Here is a 19,352-nt window from a genome sequence, read left to right on the forward strand (position 1 = left end):
GTTCAAAGGCAGGGCTTAGACAGAGTGTCCGAGGGTGCCCTGGCGACACTGCTCCACGCCTTTCATCGCTACAAGTGGGCCATCAAAGATTCTGAAGTTTTACGGCAAGAGGTGGCCCGCCTTCACGCTCTCAACTCTAAATCTGCTGAGGAGCGTAAGGTGTTCCTGGCCAAGCTAGCTTCCCAAGAGGCCGCTTTGGTTGAGAAAATCAAGCGGTCCGAGGTTAGCCTGGAGTTCCGAAACAAAGAGATCTCGGAACTGGAGAACATGTTGGAGAAGTGCAAACAGGAAGCGCAACTAGAGTCTATATCTCTCATATACATGTTATGTGTTAATGATGTGTAAGCTATTGGTTAATATGTACCAACCTTTTATTAAAGTAATAGTTATTTGTTCACAGGTGTATGGAACTTCCAACTTGACTGCTAAACAACATAGCACATTTGATAAGAACCTTGGGAGAACCACACCACAAAAGCTAGTTGTTGTAGTTGGAGAGCTCAAGGCCTTATAAACCCCACATTAGAATCCCATACTTCCAATGTGGGACTCAAGTCCCATACCTTGCAATGGGGTCCTAACATCCCACCACGCTCCGCAGCCCCGGCGCCCACGCGGGTTGGCTTTGCACTAGCCCCACGACTAGTCCCGGGTGAACACTGTAATGCCGACGTCACCACCCGCGCCGCTCGTTTGCAGGTCAGAGACATGGTGGAAGGCTCTGATACCATTGATAAGCTAGCTTTTGTGGTGTGGTTCTCCCAAGGTTCTTATCAACATTTTGCGTAGAAGATGTTTGTGATAATGTCTAAAAGATATACCAGTAGTCATAATTGCAGATTTTAAGGCTGCAGGACTCCAATTGGGATAGAGTGTTTTGAGAAGGCCAATGATGCCAGAAGCATGAGGGCACGCTGCAGAAGTTCCTGACCCTATATTATATGGAATCTGCCGATAATCTGATGGAAGACCAGTTTGACTTATGGCTTCTGGATATGCATAAAGAATGTACTAATGGCAAAGTTAGTGATGAAACAAAGCCTTGAGGATTGTTGGCTGGATGGCGCTAGGTCCCCTCGATGAGAATGAAGCTACTGCTGGAGCTGGTTTTCACTCATAACAATTGCTGAAGAATCTTGCTCCTATCAATTTCCTGCACAAGCACAACATATATAGTGTTTGGCTTCACCAGAAGTAGCTGAAGTGCCATATGAATCATCTTTCTAGTTTAATTAATACTGTAACAATCTAAAGACAGTCACATATAAGAAAAAAAAATACTAGTAGCATGTTTGGACTAACTTCATTTTTTTCTCAAAATCAATTCTGGCAATTAGAAGCTACTCACATAAGCTTCACCTCAGAAATGATTTTGACTTTAGAATCAATTGTAGTAGGATTTCGAAACATGCTATAAATAGATGACAGTTAAGAATGAATTAATATAGTAATTGCCTTACACATTCAAATTCTTGGGACAATTCTCTACAGCTGTGGCATAAGAGCATATTGTAAGTTCAACATGACTTTGTCCAAGTAAAAACTTCAAAGCACTTACAAGTATGTAGTGCAAAGAAGCAATTTACATGAAAAAGACCTTCTAGCATATTTGAAGTACAAAGAAGAAATTTAGCATGTTTGGATAAACTTCTCTTTCTTCATAATCAATTCTGAAACCGAGAAGCTACTTACAAGAGCTGCTCATCAAAATCGATTCCTGTTTCAGAATCAATTCTATAAATATTTCCATATATGCTCTATGAACCTGTGGTGTAAGCCGAGGACAAACCTATTACAGCGAAAATTGTCAAGTTGACAGACCCCACGCCGCCTTGATGGGACAGGGCCCATTCCAACATCATCACTAAGTGTGTGTTTGGTTCAGCTTCTGAAACGTGGATCTGGGCCTAAAAAATGGATCTGAGCCCCAAACGTGGATCTTCTATGCTTTAAAGATATTTGGGTACTTCAATCTGAAAATTGATTCAGGAACAAAACGTGGATCCAACTGAAGCAAGCAAGAGTAGCTTCTGCGTGGAGGGGATCCGGATCTGAGCCTGTGAGATATTTTGGTCCATCTTACCCTTCCCACTCTTTATTATCAATACTGACCAGTGATCTATCTTCTGTATTTTGATGGTTTAGGACATAGCAGCGTGAGAGTGAGAGAGAAATTGAGAGATAAAACTGGTAATGTTAAATTACCACCGCTTGTTCTGTGGCACGGGTAGGGTAGGAATTAGGAAGGTAAAACCATGGGCTTATTTTTTTTAGAAAAGCACCATGGGCCTTTAGTGTTTGGGTAACTTTTTAGAAAAGCAAAACCACCGTTTTTTTTTTATAAAAATTGATTTTTGAAGGAAACAAATGTCAAATGGAATACTATACTCTTGTACTAATTAAATTAAATTAAACTTTAGAAATCATACAAATCAAGTTATTTTCTTATTTTAATGTGTTATTTATTTTATGCATACTCTATTTTGATTATACCCAGTTTGGTCATTACATACCTAAAAACAATTCTAATCAAATCATTCTAGTAAATGTATCCAAACATAAATCACGTCGCTCAAACTCACGTTTACAGATCCAATTCTGACCAGATCCAATTATGGCTAAATCCAATTATGACTAGATCAAATTCTGCTAACGCTGATCCAAACACACACTAAAGCTTCTAGATTCAGGCGTAACACCTATTCAGGAGTGAAGAACATAACTGATTGAATAATTTAGAAGCATGAAAATGTGTTTTTCACTTTTTCTTGTTTTGTTACTGATAAAAGAGGTGTAAAAAACTAAAAATAATTAAAGAAAAATGGTACCACATGAATATCATAATTGATTTGGTGAATAAGACTTACAAACTAGAAAAAGAAAATACTTATCTTAGCAAAGAATAAAGAAGCAGCCTCCTCTTTTGAAAATTGAACATTTAGACTTTGACTATGAGTGTTTGAGAATAAGAAAAGAAAGTGACCTGTATCAATACCAGCAATGATTAAACCCTCTCCATAACTTGCCTTCTCCCATATGGAGCCTTTGGAAACTACTCCATTACTCTCTAGCCCAAGAAATTCCCATGATCTGGTGGTTTGGAGTTGATGACCTTCGTTCAAGAACACAGACACTACACTTGGATTTTCTGCATCCATCAAAACAACACTAATTCTAGCTGAACTCTTTAACAAGTCAAAAGTTCAGAACATATTCAAACAACAATACTTATATTTAACTAAACTTTTTTGGGAAGATCATAGATATGAGCCCGTTTAGATGCGGAACAAAGAGCACTTATTGGAGCTTATCCAGTGCCTGTTTTAGTGATAAGCTCCAATAAGTGCTCATTAATCCATATCCTAACGGAATCATGATTGACTTACTTGCTACAATTTTTGCTTCTTGCTCTTCAAGTACAGCAGCAAAACCATTGATGTGTTTATTATAAGAGTAAAATATTGCTTCTTTGGCCTTCTCATGGCTGAGAAGGAAAAGTTACATATAATGGAGTAGTCAATTTTATCTGTCCCATCACATTGAACAAGAATTAATAATTAATTGGATTATATACCTTCCCAAGTGTGAGGCTAATAAATTGTAATGAGAATTTGTTGCAGACTCAAGATCACTTGCTGAAGGGTTTGGACCATGAGAGTGTGATCCTAAAGTACACAATGTAAGACTGCAACAAATAAAAGAAAATCTTAGAAACCTTTGGAATGCACAAACACATTTAGATGCCCACCAAAAAACACTTATTAGAGTTTATCTAATATATTTTTTAGTATATAAACTCCGAAGCATGCACTTTAGTCGTATCCAAATTGCCTCTTATTACACATTCAATAATTGAAATCAAAAGTATATAACGTGATCAGCTAGCTACTTAAAGAACAAACTGTTCAGGTGATTGTAATTTAAGTATAAGCAAAAATCAACAAATTCAAGAACTTAAACTAATTGGAAAAACATCGAGCTTGCCTTTCTAATGGCATGGGATGATTTTAGCCAGAGAGAGCAAAGGAGTAGCAATAAGATAAGGTGGAAAGCAGAGAAACCCATTATGCTACGTACATACAAAATGTGATTGATTGTGAAGACTATAGAGAGGTTAAGCTTTCACTTGTTCTTGAAGTGATAAGTCCACAATGGCTTTTACTTTTAAATTGCGTGATAAAACTGGCTTCTTTTTGAAAGCAACCTTCCACACAATCAATTAACTACACAGTGAGACAAACTTTCAAAATCATGTTTCATGAATCACTAATAATAAATATAGAGCATGTTTCCATGTGGATCAAACACTTCTTATTTGAGTTTATCCAGTACATTTCTAACTTGAACAAGTGTTTTTTTCCTAAATTGTTATCGCATGACCAAAGTGTGGTGAAGGTCAAATGTCTCCTCAAGAGTGCGGCTACTAGGAATTGCACTATCGTCCTAGGGGTTCAAACAATCACTTTTTACCATTGCGGCCGACATTCGTTCCTATCCAATAGGATAATGTATTAATACTAAAATTTCAAAATCACTTGTACAAGGGAAAAACCTTTGTCAAGGTAAGAGTGAGAGAGGTTTAGGAAGGTCATTTCGATTGTCGGGTCATTAGTAAAATTAAAGGCCAAATTCGAAAAGATGCATGTATAAAATAATTTCAAGAAGTCACTACAAGAAATTTGCCATATACCAACGACAGAAAACTGTGGGTAAAGGGTTCAAAACCGTGGGTATAACCCAGAAAACCTTTACCGACGGCCAATTCATTTCGTAGACTTTGAGTCGCTATACCTACAGATACAATTCTGTCGGTATATATTTTAGTTACGGTTAAGCTTCCGTTGGTATATCTTTTTGTTACGGTTAGGCTTCCGTCACTATAGCCCTTTTAGTTATGATTAAACTTCCGTTGGTATATCTTGTAGTCACGGATAAGCTTCTGTCAGTATAGCTTATAGTGACAGTAGAATAATATTTTAAGATGTACCTATGGCTCAATTTCCGTCACTATAGGTATTAATGACAAACACTAACTTCGCTATTCCCACGGAAAAATTCTTATCTCTATAGCCTTTAGTGGCAATAATAAGTCTATCAGAACTCAAACATATACCAACGAGATTAATTTCTCTTATATTTAAATTATTAATCCATCTAAATCTACAACACATTAACAATAACAACAAAATTAATAAAACTAATACTCATTCAATCTTAAAAATAAAATACCAATGGTAACTGTCAAACTCTAAATTCTTTAACTAAGAAAGTTTATACTAAACATCTAAAAGTTCAATATCAAATACTACTAAAGTACAATTTAAATGCATTTTTGCACGATATTTCCTAATCTTCGTACCGTTAGGTTGCTTCTTTTATGTATCGGCCCTTGTAATCGGTTCCATCCTTCGTCTCTATTATTGTGGATTCAAGATAGCTGGTGCAAAGTCTTTATCTTCACGAGTTTTCTCCTCATAGTTTGATTCTTCAGCTATAGTAGAAATTCTTGATATTCTTGAAATTCCCCAGAAGCATCATCTTATGCTTATCCTCCATGAACTGGGCTATAGTAGAAAGGCTTGAAACAAAATAAACAATTAACTGAATTATACAATCAAATCAAACTATCAATAAATGTTATTGCAAAGATTTTCATAAAAGCTATATTGTGGTAACAACATCAAAATAATGTAGTCCAATAATTGCCAATACAATATAGACAATATAATGAACTAGAAGCCACTAAACCTATAACTCTAATTTGGCATCCTCATTCTAAACATTATACATCCATAGCCATAAAAAATAATTTAACATCCTCATTCTAGTATCATCCTCTGATTTTCCAGCAACTTAGCATATATTTTAAAAGAATAATGCCATATGAGAAAGAGATTGAATACCTTTCTCATTGTCAAACCTTGAATCAACTTCAATACTAGATCTTGTATGCACCTTAAATCCTCTTAATGTGAATGCAGTGACCATCACCATCTCAACTCCATCGTAAAAAGTTCTGGGAAAGTCAAAACACACAAATGTTCCGCCCATTTAGATCCTACCAAATTAACATGTCAAACAACTAGAACTGATAATAACAAAGTTCAATCAATGCAAACAGAAAAGGAGTCCAACAAGTCCTTCCTTTATTGTGAGTTTTAGATAACCGGTACCGGGTCTTGATCTTCATGAGCTTTCTCCTCACAGTTTGATTCTTCAGCTATAGTAAAAAGCCTAGATCTCCTTCTTGAAATTTGCTAAAAACACTCTTATACTTATCCATGAACTGGGAAATAATAGAAATGCTTGAACCAAAATAAACGGTTTGCTATATTATACCATTAAATCAAACTTTTTTAGCACGCTTAAGACCAGAAAAGTTACATGACGAAAGAAAGCTTCCATCAACATAACCTGAACAAATAGAAAAGATCACACAAAGGTTATTTATACCTCACTAACCACATGATTTCGCGCATCATTTGCTGGCTATGTAGAGCAACAATCCATCATCCTCAAACCTTTACATATCCTGATTCCACAAGTGGAATGACAACTTCTGTCCATTCCATTGGGAGCCTCCTGAGAGTAGAATAATAAGAAGACTGCAATCATATGATTCATTGTAAGCAAAAATACAATTTAACTAAGGAAGTAGAAAGTACAGTATTTACCTGGAGGTCACCAAGGTGTAAAAGTTTTCATCCCCTAAGATTGGCACGAACAGCAAGGTTCAAGTCTTCCACTGTTATTCTATCTTTCCACCCTCCTGCTTCGTTGATAGCAGCGATTCTCCAAAACCTGTTCCGGAAAAGCAACTTTCTTAATAATGATTAGAAACTATTTATGGTTATTTCCAAAATAACCTTTACATACACTCTTTTTGTTTGTAAACACCTTAATTCCTAGCAACTATTTGATCATATAGTCCAAACTTGATTCATTGGATTAAATTTGTTTGCCACATTACTGCAGTAACATCATGCAGTTTAAGTATAGAAACTATAGCTTGATGAATCAACCCCAATATTCCTCATGCCACCAAACGTGGATGTCAACCTGATGCACACTCCTATCGATATATTGAAGCCCAATTGATGAACCTGTTTGTACTTAATCTCTTTGGCTTCTTGATTATCAGCCACATTACGCTAGGAAGGAAATATGAAGTGGGAGCAAAAACCAAATCCACCAAATAATCCAAGAAGGTCGCCAAAGAAAGGGAAAGTGACCCCAATGAATAATGTAAACTCTACATAAAAGGGCACGCTAAGGAATGAGACTACTTCTTTTTTTTAAAAGTAGTAAGCCAAGCTAGTAGTCTTGAAAGAAAAACGAAAATTGAAAGTAAAAGAAGCAATTAAATCAGTCCTTACCCCGAAACAACAACAATGGAAGGGGGCGAGCGGTGCAAACGGCAGAGAATCGCTGAAGAGGAACCAGAGGGGAAGAACAGAAGAAGCTCGAGAAGTACGAGCGGAGGTGAACGACAGCGACGAGCGGCTGAAGGCGAATCGCCGAATAAGAATGGCAGACGTGAGCGATGGTGAACGCGAACAGGGGTGAACGACAGGCTCAAGCTCAATAGGTTTAGGTCATAGTGAAAGGAAAAATTGGAAGAAAAGAAAAAAGAATTGAAGCGCGCAACCAAGTTACTAGTTCTCCTCACGGAGGTGATGAAGGCCTGGGATTCCGAGCGGCAAGCCTTCGCGGTTGGTTCCGGTGAGATCTCGATGAGCTTGCTGGACGTTGCGCTGATTCTCGGCATGCCGGTGGGGGGGACCCCGTGGTGTTGACGGAGGAAGAGTCGCTCTCTGGATTGGAAGAGTTGTACAGAGCGGCGTGTGGGAAGAGGAAGGTGGTGATGGGTTCTCTTGAAGCGAGGCTTGATTCAATTGGGATGTTGTCTGTGATGATTTTGTGAGGACTTTAAAATATCCCACCGTAGGCGCAATGGTTAGCTACATGTTATCTTCAAGATGTGAGTTTGGCCAATTCATCTTTCCCCTGAATTACAAAAGTCTATTTTTTAGATCCAAAACGCACTAACTTGAAAAGCGAGTTCAAACTTCAAACTCACAAAAACAAAACCACACAAAAATAGGGGATTTCTCATTTATTCTTTCAGCTGAACAATACGTTCGATTACAAAACGAAAAGACGAAGAAAAGCCCAAGTCTTGGGAACCGGTTTATTCAATCGGTGTAGATGTGAACGCGAACATCAAGATTAGGATGAAGTAGAGTGCGAAGAAGAAGAGAGTGTGGATGAATATAACTTTGTCGTTGGTCTTCATTCTACCAAACTCAAGTTGCTTCCCGTATAGATCTCAACAGCATCACTGTCCAGGGAGGTGGAGGCCGGTGAAAGGAAGAAGGGTGGGGATGGGTGGGGAGCAGTGGGGCAAGAAAGGGGATGGGCATGGGGAAAAGGGTGTTTAAGTAAAAGAATATTTAGTTAGTAAATAAATTATTTTAATATTAATTAATCTGAGCTGATAAATATTAAAAGTGTTAAATCCAACGCACCTAAATCATTTGAACTATTTTGGATCACAGTGAACCAATTTTAAAACTGAAACTGACTCACCGTATGCAAAATCGTTGTATATTTACGCATTTCATTTCTATAATTATATATCGTATACTAACAAAGTATGCAATTGAAGGTATATGTAATGTATACCCACAATTTTTCAACATGTTACTAAAACATATAGTGACAAATTAAGATTTTTGTTAGTATATAATGTCTATACCCATGATTTAAGTTTCGTCACTAGAAGATATGGCTTTGGTAATAATCATCTGTTGGTATATCATACCTATAACCATGGTTAAAAATTTGTCTGTTGGTATATAATGTCTATACCCATGGTTTAAGTTTCGTCACTAGAAGATATAGCTATGGTAGCAATCATCTGTTAGTATATCATACATATAGCCACGGTTAAGAATTTGTCCATTGGTATAAAATGTCTATACCCATGGTTTATGTTTCGTCACTAGAAGATACACCCTTGGAGCCCATGAACAAAGGCTCGAGGAGTACCAACCTAAAGCTAAAGGTGATCTCACGACGAGGATGAGAATCATGAGGTGCACATCGCCGAGTTAAAGCCCTCATCATATGTTTGTGTCTCTAAAGGCCTTATGAAAATAAGGATAAAAACTCTTTTAAGAAGGGTTATGGCTTTGACATAACTAAGTCTGATCAAAGATTATCTTGTTAAAGATGGCCAAAGAGAATTGTCATCCGATCATAAGCTCCTGAGTAAAAAAAGGGTAGAAATATTGTAAATATCATCACACTTATGGTCATTAGACTAACAATTGTGTTCATTTTAGCGATTTGATCCAAAGAGCTATTCAGGATGGAAGGCTCAATTTTGAGAACAGGACTAAGGGTCACATGAAGGTGGACACTGACCCGGACCCCCTTCAAGTCCATGCTAACTATGTGGAGCCTCACTCTATTACGATGGACGCTCTTCGAGGCATTCCATTCGAGACAATAATGGTGGATCTGAATCCCCTTTATGTTCAAGAGTAGAATTTTGAGGTTCACCAAGTCATGGTGACAAAGACTGCTCAAACTCTGTTGTTTGATATGATGAGATGGAGGTATGGATGGAAATAGGTCAGGCCTGGCCTATTTTAGAAATCGTGGGCCTAAGTCTGACCTATTATCTATCAAAGGCTTTTATTTAGGCTCGAACTGACCTTTTTATAAGCATGGTCTGACCTACTAGCCTATTTAAAAGCATATTTCTTTTGAAGGTCTTGAAGTAGGTCGAGGCCTATTTCTAAACAGGCTAATTCCTAAACATGTCAGCAAGCCTATGTCTAAATAGGCCCAAACAGGCTAATGATAAATTTATTAAAAAGAAGGTGAGGCTACAAATTTATCAATTTTAAGAGGAAGCAAACTATCAATTTTATATTTTTTTTACTTATGACATAATATATTAAATTAAAATTATAATTATTAAACAGGCCGGCATACTAGGTCTAATAGGCTTTTTAGAGCCAAAAACTTGTGGCTTCACCTTCAAATGAGAAGCCTTTTTGGCCACCAATCATTTGTAGTGTTTCTTAATATTCAGAGGCCTCATAGGCCCTTGTAGCAATCTTATCAAACACAACATTGAATCCAATGGATAATGTTACTTCCCTATAAAACTCATATTTTCCAATGAGGGATTTGACGAAGTTGTCACTAGCCTTTAGGTAATTGTATTTCACCTCTTTTTCGTACTCTTCCAAGTCCATGCTCATGGTCATGTGCAGGTTCCAAGAGACGCCAACCTCCACCTAGGGGTGGAAGTAGGTTAGGTTGTCGACATGGGTCTATGGCCTGTTTAATAAAAGGCCAGGTTAAGGCTTTCCAAACAGCCTATTTGGTCGTTTTCCGGATGGAGGTTGTGTAGAAGAGAGAGGAAAAGAAGGGGGCTTAGATAAGGAAAGTTAGATTTTAGTTTTTTTTTTTTTTGTAATTAACTTCATGTAAGATTAAATTGTTGACATACACTACTAGAAAAACTAGTTTTCACATCGGGTATTTTTGAGTTTTAACATCGGTTTTTATCCGATGTAAACAATGTTGATGTGGTATCTCATAACCTTTTCACATCGGGTTTATAACCGATGTGAAAGGTATACCTTTCACATCGGTTAAGTCAGCCAACCGATGTGAAATGTATACTTTTCACATCGGTTCTGTCAGCCAACCGATGTGAAAAGTTCGGTTAAACAAAAAACCGATGTGAAATGTGTATACTTTTCACATCGGTTAGCCAAAAAACCGATGTGAAAACTGAAAACCGATGTGAATTCTCAACAATTTTTTTTTATTTTTTTTTTCACACGAATTTGACCTGAATATACATATTTTTTTAATGAAAATTTATTAACATAAAAAGAGATCTTGAGAACACACTCTCTCAAGTGAGTTAAACATCCAAGGTCCCAGCAAAAAAGAAAACATAATAGCCTAAAAGAACTAGAACAATTTAGCAATTCTAGTTCTTTAAATGTACTTAAACAACAACTGCTCATGAAATTAGGACAAAATAGTTAAACAGCAACAATTCAGCAAAACAGCAACAGTTCAGCAAATTAATGCCCCAAGCAGGAAAGCCACCAGCACCATAAGCATAAATTAGGAGAGCAGCGGAGGTGAGCAACTTTGAACCCTATAAACAGATGCAATAAATACAGAGATCAACAATCCATGTTATAATTCAGATTGTTTAGTCACAAACTTTAAATACATACCAAATAAATTCTAAGGTTTATACAAGTCAAGAAAGCAAGTTGCCCAACTGTTTCGCAAATCATACAACTCTTGTTCTGTTAATTCCGTTGGATCATTGAATACCTACAATTTGTAGAATAGGTTAAAATACCTATTTTGTGACATTTTGATTAAAACTCAAACAATGAGACAAATAGGGAGACAAACATTTGTAATACCTCCATCCAAGACTTAGTAATACTAGCAGAGACAATGTCAACCATATTCTTCATCACATAATATCCACAATCAATCCCATTAGGCTGCAATCTTGCCTACAAATGAATAGATTTTTATACACTAAATATATATCAAAACAGTACATATTACAGCCAGTGTTAAGTAGTATAAACAGCAACATCAAGACGCAACCATAATCTACACTACACTTACTTTGGGACGAAGCCATTGAGTCCTTTTTTTATTACCCTCACCAATTGATAAACCGCCATAGCTCTATATAAAAAACAATCATCGAAGTAAGTTATACATTTTAGTGAAGGACATAATAATTTTTCAAAACCGTGTAGGCTGAGTAAAACCCCTGAAATATTTTAGCTCTTGGGAGATTCTAATCACCGTGGACATTTATCTGTCACTTTCTGACTAGGCATGTAAATCAAAACATGCAACTTTGCAGGACTAAATGAGAAAATTACAAGAAACAAGCTAAAAGTCAAACAAATATATGTTTTTCAAGCCATGTATCAGCTCAGTCTGATTGCAAGAAACAAATAAAGAATATCCGAGGTTTGATCCCCACAAATATCCACCACGCAACCCAAACCCAAATCCATTGTTGTATTATCGTTTCCTGGTTGTTTTGGGCCCGGAATCATCATAGATAACATCATATATTTACGCTTCATGCACAGCAAAGGAGATAGGTTGTAAATTATCAAGAGAACAGGCCATGAACTATGGTTACAACTTAGACTACCATACGGATTCATTCCATCGGTAGCAAGTCCAAGTCTAAGGTTTCTCGACTCTTTGCCAAAACTTTGAAACTTCAAATCAATTTTCTTCCATTGCAAAGAATCAGCTACATGGCGAATTTTTCCATCTTCATTTCTCTCTTCTGCATGCCATCTAAGGTTCTTTGCGTCATTTGCATTAGAGAACAATCTCTTGAACCTTGAAATTATTGGTAGGTACCATAACACTTTTGCAGGAGGACCCTTTGTGCTCACATCATCACTGGAATCACCATCTTTCTTTTTGTAGCGTGACGCCTTGCACTTCGGACAATGATCATAGTTTTCAAACTCTTTTCTGTATAAGATGCAATCATTAGGGCATGCATGTATTTTTTCATACTCCATCCCCATCGGACACAATACTTTCTTGGCTTCATAATGACGATTCGGCATTGTGTTACCTTCTGGAAGCATTTCTTTCAACAATCCAAGCAAATCAGTGAAACTTTTATCACTCCATCCATTTTTCGCCTTCAAATTAAACAATCTTAACACAGCTGACAACCGTGTAAAGTTTGTGCATCCCGGGTACAAAGGTTCTTCCTTGTCTTTACATAAAGTATCATACACATGCGCTCTCTTAAATGATTCTTCTCCAATATCATGTATCATGTCTTTCAGCCGATCATCCATATCTACACATACTTTCTCTCTTTGTGATACACTTGGCATTACTACTTCACCATGCCATATCCATTGTGTATAATTTTGGCAAATCCCTCTCCAAGCTAGATGGTCCCTTATTTCATCCTTAGTAAGTTTTGGGTCCCGGTTCCCACAAGAAACACAAGGACATGGAAAAACTCCCTTATTGTTCGGAAGATTCTTTTCAGCAAATTCTAGAAATTCAACCACTCCATTATCAAACTCATCACTTAATCGATTAGCTCTCATCCAACTACGATCCATAACTACGTTCTTCAAATTATCACATACTAAATTAAAGAATTGTGACCCTAGAACCAAACTCATCAACATTTTTCAAATGATAAGCTAAAGACAACCTAAAAATTAATTGTAAAAAATCAAACATGAACAAGCATTCAAATTAAATAAGCCAAAAAACAAATCACGAATTCAGAGCCAATTTTAGAAAATAGTTTTAAAGTGAAAACAAACTTACAGCAAGATGGAAGAGTTTTGCAATGGCCGGAATAGTTTGCCGGAGCTAGAGTGGCTGGAAGAGTTCGCCGAATTCGTGAAGAGGAAGGTGTAAATCTGAGACGTCTGATAAATAACAAAAACATGGAAAGGCAATAAATAAATGGACAGATTAGCATTTTTGAAATGAATGATGGAACATGAAAGTGGTAACCAAGTAAACTCACCAATAGCAAAGTCAACTAGGCCAGCAGCAACCGCTAGAGCTGAACCACTTGAAGAACCTCCAGGAATGCAAGACGACAACAGAGGATTGGTTGGTATGACATAATGCTTGTTCTCACCATAAATCATGTCATGCCACCCACAATAAGTGAAATTAAATCACTCCTGAATCAGAAATCTAATTGATTCTTATATAGAAAGCATCATAATCACTTCTAAGAATCACTTTAAGAAGATGCTTGAATGAAGAGGCAAGGTTCATGAAAATGAGAAGAAAAGGTTAGCACAAGAGCCAACTAATATATGGAAAACTAACACAGTGACACAATAACCCAACAAAGAAACAAAGATAGAACCTAGCAATTACACAACACACTCTAATTGCATAATCTACTGCCCACCGCTATCAGATAAGAAAATGACCCAACACTAGTCAGCAAGGCTTAAACAAACCTGTGTCATGTTTGTGGCAAAAACCATAGCAACAGTGTGTGCTTTACATGTTATATAAAATAGCAAGTACCAATCAGTTTCTTGTACAGGGGCACAAGTACCAATCAGTTTCTTTTGTCAATAATCACTATCACATAAATATCATCTTATGCAGTTATGGCTTATCACTAACATCACTTCGCAGATGGATAGCAAAAGTTGGAACTACTTGGATTTAATGTAAATAAGATCGCCAGATTAAATAGCGGCTACCATTAGACATTTGCTTCCAACGATGCAACATAGCTACAGGGGTACCCTCACCATGGGATATATGGGCTATACAACTTACATCTTAATTGAGATTGTCATATCAGGAATGTTACAGGCTAAGACAATCTAGAGACACGCAACATTCACACCAAATTTTAGAGATAAGTGAATACTGAAAACCCCAATCAAGGTAAGAAACACCAAACTACTATTTTCCAGTTTTATTGGGAAGCCACTTAAAACCTCAAATTTTCTGAGATACACACACACACATACATGCTGAATCAGGATGAAGGGAGCCTTACCTTGTGCTCATCTAACAATCCACATGTTGAATCAAGATGAAGGAAGAATTTCAGAGAAGCATCCAAATCTCAATAGCTTCGCCTGCAAGATGAAATGAAGAGGAAAAATTGGATTCATTGGTTTTTCTTTTTCACTAGATCAAGTAAGAATTAACAAAAAAAAAACAAAATTGAGGTATCAAACCTTGGGGTTTCTTGTGGTTGTGGGCTTAAGAAAATCTTCAGCTGTTTTGGGATGCTTACAATCTGCAAGTGAAGCCAGTGAATCTCAGAGCTTCTGCTTCAGCTTCTGCAAGGGATGCTGTACAAAGAACACAGAGTGTTCAGTTACACAACGCACAAGGAAACAGAGAACAAGACACAGGAAGCAACGCAAGGAAACAGAGAACAAGGAAGCAACGCAAGGAAACAAAGAACACGAGCAACTGTTGAGTACTGCCACAAAGTTTGGGTTCGATTTTACCAGATTTCAGTTTTCCCCAAAAGCTTAAACAAGCACATTAAAAATTAACAAAAGTGATTTTTATTTTAAAAAATAGCTAAATTTTTATGAAAACACTAAATCAAACTGGCTTCGATTTTCAGTTTCTATCTATGGTTCATGCTTTCAGCTTTCTTAATCGTAGAGGAACCCCCCCACCCACTAGCATTGCTATCAAAAATCACTTTTTCTCCCCATGATGGCATGATATAGTGTTTTTTTAGTTTTAGTTTTCTGCACCTAGCTGTTTCAAGGGAGCTACCATCTGAAAACATAATGGGCAGCCTATGCCCTTGTTCCTTGTTGTATCCTCTCTTTTTCTTTAACTTACATGATACTTTATACTCCCCCTAGTAGTATTTTCCCTCTCTTCTCTCTAACAGGATATTTATTTTCCCCTGAATATGATTATGCACCAATGTGTGAAGTCTTCACTTGACAAAACTCTGCTCAAATAACAAATCAAAAACACTGACATAGCAGAACCAGAAACCAAACACCCCACCACAAACAGGATATACTTAAAAGTTCCAAAGCAAAGAGGTCCAAAAGAAGAACCAGAAACCAAACACCCCACCACAAACAAGCTAATAACTGATGGAAAAAAACAACCCCATGACCATATATACCCAACAAAAAATACCTGTACGCCTTTCACTTGCATAGCAGTTGACCTAAAAACCACTAAGCCCACATTTATGCCTGTTAAATTGTACTGATCGTAATAGCCAATCTGCTTGCCACATCATTTTCAATCCAAGTTTTCATGAACTCACAGAGCATATCGAAATTGATTATCATGTTGTTTGTTTACAAGTTGGCATTTTTCACTTACTGCCTATCTATTTACAAGTTGGTCTTTTTCACTTACTAATATTACTACCTATCTCTATTCATGCTCAATTGGCAGACTTGCTCCTAAACCCTTAAACTCCCATCCCTTTTCTCTTCTTTCCAAGATGGGAGTACTTACCATATACTTTCCAGCTTGTGGGGTATTAACAAATAAAAGGAGACTGGAATTTAGTGAAACTGACTATAAACATAAAATCATAAGCTAAAGCAGCTGATTAAGGAATTTCCAATTTTGAACAGCACAGGGCATGCTAATGAATGAACATTGTGGCTTAGCCATGAACAGCCTAGCTCAGAAAGCCATGCCTCTTTCGTCTCGAGATTTCGTTGCTAAACAATGAAACTACTATTATTTCAACAAAAGAACCTCAAAGTGGTTTTGAAAACAGATCCAGTTGATAACCTTACCCTAAATTCCAGAAACACACGTAAAATCATCAAAACCACATTTCTCATTGGTCAAATTCTCAAACAAACCACAGAAATTTTTCTACTAAACAAATTAAACCCTAATCAAGCAAGACAATAGGGTTTTCTGAGGTCAAGCAAACGAATGCATACAAAAGCCTGGGAGCTGGAGCACAAACCCTAAAACTGAGACGAAGCAAAAATTGAAAAGCACAGAGCAATTGACCTAAACAAAGAACAAGGAAGCAACGCACCTTAACGCAAGGAATCAAAGTGGAGCACAGAGCTGCACGAGCGACGACGAGCAACGGCGGAAGCGGAGCAAGGGAATTGGAGACCGAGAGAGAATGAGAGTGAGGTGAACGGTGAGCGACGGCGAGACAAGGCGAAACAGGAGCTGCACAACACACGAGCGACGGCGAGCAACGACGAAAGAGAATGAGAGCGTAGGCGACGAAAGAGGAAGAAAGCTTTCAACGTTTTCTAATCCTTTGTATCCTGTGTAAAAACTAAAGAAAAGAGAGACTTTTCACATCGGTTATACTATAACCGATGTGAAAACTAAAGAAAAAGTGACGTTTCCCAACGGTTATATTATAACCGATGTGAAAAGTATTTCATTATAATTTCAAAAATGCCACCGCATTTAGCTTTCACATCGCTTATTCTAACAACCGTTGTAAAAAATGTTTACTAATTACTTTTCACATCAGACATATTCCCAACCGATGTGAAAACTCTCATAAAAGTTCAATATAATTTCAATATTGCCACCGCGTTATCTTTTACATCAGTTAATTTATCCACCGATGTGAAATAGCTGATGTGAAAAGTCCTTTTTCTAGTAGTGATAGAAGGGCTCGTCATAAAACTTCATGATGTGTCAAAATGTTAGATGAAGCTCTTTAAGCCACATAAGTTATTTTACAAAGGACTCAACGTTTCAAGTTTTGGGAATGAAAATGAGGTATTTTGAAATATAAGGACTAAAACCAAATCTCGCTTGACACAAACATAATTAACTTTTTTTTATTTTATTAGTCACCAATACTTTTCACTTAAATCATTAAATCTAATTTCCTTCATGCTAATTATTGTCATAACTCAATAATAATAATAATAACAAACAATAACTATTTGTAAGTGAAAGTGCCACAAAACACAGACACCAATAGCATACAGAAGATCCTGGTAATATTCCATCTTCATGCCAAAGCATCTCGCATAAAGCATAATAATGTACTTGCTTGTTAACTTCACCTGTTCCTGCAGTTTTCTGCACCTATAGTTCAAGCTAACTTCTACTGATGAAGACTTGGATTCATGACCCGCCCCAAGTCTTTCTGTTAAAGGTGAGTGGTTCATCAACTTATTTTGTGCTGTGTTCTATTTGTTCTTGAAAGTTTCAAGCAATCAAGCTAGAAAACTCCCCTTTTCACCTTGTGGTTGTTTAAGTTTTCTTTGTTACGCTTATTGATTTTGATGCTAAACTTCTGTGGAACTCAAAGTAATCTGTGTTTCCTTTGTTACATGTTATGTGAGCAAAACTTTGTGGTCCACGTTTGTAGCTTCCAATTAGAAGGCAAATAAAGAAGAAGAAAAAAGTGGTATCTTTCTTTTTAGCCATTATAGGTGTTCAATTATCAGGAGACAATAAAATGAGAATTCTTACCTTAGATACGAAGATAATCTATCCTTTCTCCTTTTTGTGTGATATTACTCTTATATGACAAGTAAAGTCTTCTTATCATCATTCCCAAGAAACAATTGACAGGAAGTGAAGAATATAAGTAATGAATGCAAGGTAACTTGAATAAAAAGCCAAAAAAGGAGTTGAATTACAGGTTCCCACAGCTAAAAAAATTTGGTCTGTTGTATACAAGTGAATGCTATCCTCTATTAGAATACTGCAGAACATGGGCGTCTCTGGATTTTATCTTCAAATTATTTGGATCCTTGTGTTACAGGACCACTCTCATGATTGGGATAAACAAACTTTTTTAAATCAAATGGTTGAACTTGAAGTGTTATGTAACTTATGTTTGCTCTAGTCTCTCCAACATAACTAGTTATCTAACATGAGAAGATTGAAACCCATTATGGCTAATCTGTTTTTGTTTAATCTTACACTCATTACTCATGGCTTCCTCGCTCATCTATACATAGTAAAGGATCATGTATGGTAAGTAAATTGAATTTGATTATAAGAACAGACGACAGTCTTATAGTTATGACCCAAATAAAGTACTCTACTTGTTAAGAGAATGATATACAATTCTTGTAATGCTGGAAAATATATTGAAGCACTTATAAGTGCTGGTCTTTTTGTGGGAGGCATATTCCCTCACTGTCATGGACTCACAGTCATATGCGCCATTGCTACTTTTGCTGAATTGCTGAGTGAGTGAGTGTAGCGTAAGCTGACTTTCATCCTCTTCCATAAGAAAAGTTATATTCACTTTTTCCCTCGAAGTGACGGATGATGTCCGTTCACAGTTGTGTCAACCGATATCCAAACATAACCGAAGTATTTTCCATTGCATCACCTTCTTATGTGCACTCATATTTCATCCAATGTGCTGTTGTTTTAAGTATGCAATAAAAGGAGAATACTATGTACTTCTTTTACAACAATGTTGCCAAAATGGAGATCAAGTTACACTAACTGAAGAGAACCATGTCTGAACATTAGGATGTGTCTTATTTGCTACCAGTTTGGATTTAATCACTTAGTTTACTATCTTGACTTGAATCTACTTTAAATTCTATAAACTGTCTTATGGATGTGTAAGTGGTGCCCCTAAATCAGAGGACATCAAAATTTTGCATGGGATAATGATGTTACTCTAAAAAGCTTAATTAGTAGAAATATATGACATTATATCATCATGTGCTAGCTTCTAAATAATGTGCTACTGGGTAAATGTTTCTCCTCTGTGTCATAATTCAATGAGTAGGCGTAAAATCTAACATGTAAAATTCTATGAATCAAGGAAA

General features: G+C 36.8%; 2 protein-coding genes across 13 annotated transcripts; both read right to left on the bottom strand.

Annotated features, from left to right (window-relative positions):
* Positions 1 to 347: 347 nt before the first annotated feature.
* On the bottom strand, positions 348 to 8,400 carry LOC130721925 (subtilisin-like protease Glyma18g48580). 12 transcript variants are annotated; one of them, XR_009013709.1, is made up of 10 exons: positions 7,377 to 8,400; positions 6,675 to 6,801; positions 6,454 to 6,605; positions 6,174 to 6,286; positions 5,904 to 6,016; positions 5,360 to 5,578; positions 3,575 to 3,685; positions 3,387 to 3,484; positions 1,790 to 3,148; positions 348 to 1,153 (listed from the first exon to the last, which is right to left on the bottom strand). XR_009013709.1 is itself a non-coding variant. In XM_057572513.1 (5 exons), the coding sequence occupies exons 1-5, from the start codon at positions 3,996 to 3,998 to the stop codon at positions 1,146 to 1,148; spliced, it is 396 nt and encodes a 131-aa protein (XP_057428496.1). In that variant the 5' UTR covers positions 3,999 to 4,121; the 3' UTR covers positions 348 to 1,145. The 12 variants fall into 12 exon arrangements, 1 of the variants encoding a protein (XP_057428496.1); XR_009013708.1 differs by lacking the exon at positions 6,174 to 6,286 and having other exon boundaries at positions 8,279 to 8,400; XR_009013711.1 differs by lacking the exon at positions 6,174 to 6,286 and having other exon boundaries at positions 6,463 to 6,582.
* Positions 8,401 to 12,002: 3,602 nt separating this feature from the next.
* Positions 12,003 to 13,184, bottom strand: LOC130725298 (uncharacterized). The gene has a single exon (XM_057576541.1). The coding sequence runs from the start codon at positions 13,182 to 13,184 to the stop codon at positions 12,003 to 12,005; it is 1,182 nt and encodes a 393-aa protein (XP_057432524.1).
* Between the last annotated feature and the right edge of the window lie 6,168 nt (positions 13,185 to 19,352).

The sequence above is a fragment of the Lotus japonicus genome, chromosome 6 (genome assembly GCF_012489685.1).
Source record: "Lotus japonicus ecotype B-129 chromosome 6, LjGifu_v1.2".
NCBI lineage: Eukaryota > Viridiplantae > Streptophyta > Magnoliopsida > Fabales > Fabaceae > Lotus > Lotus japonicus.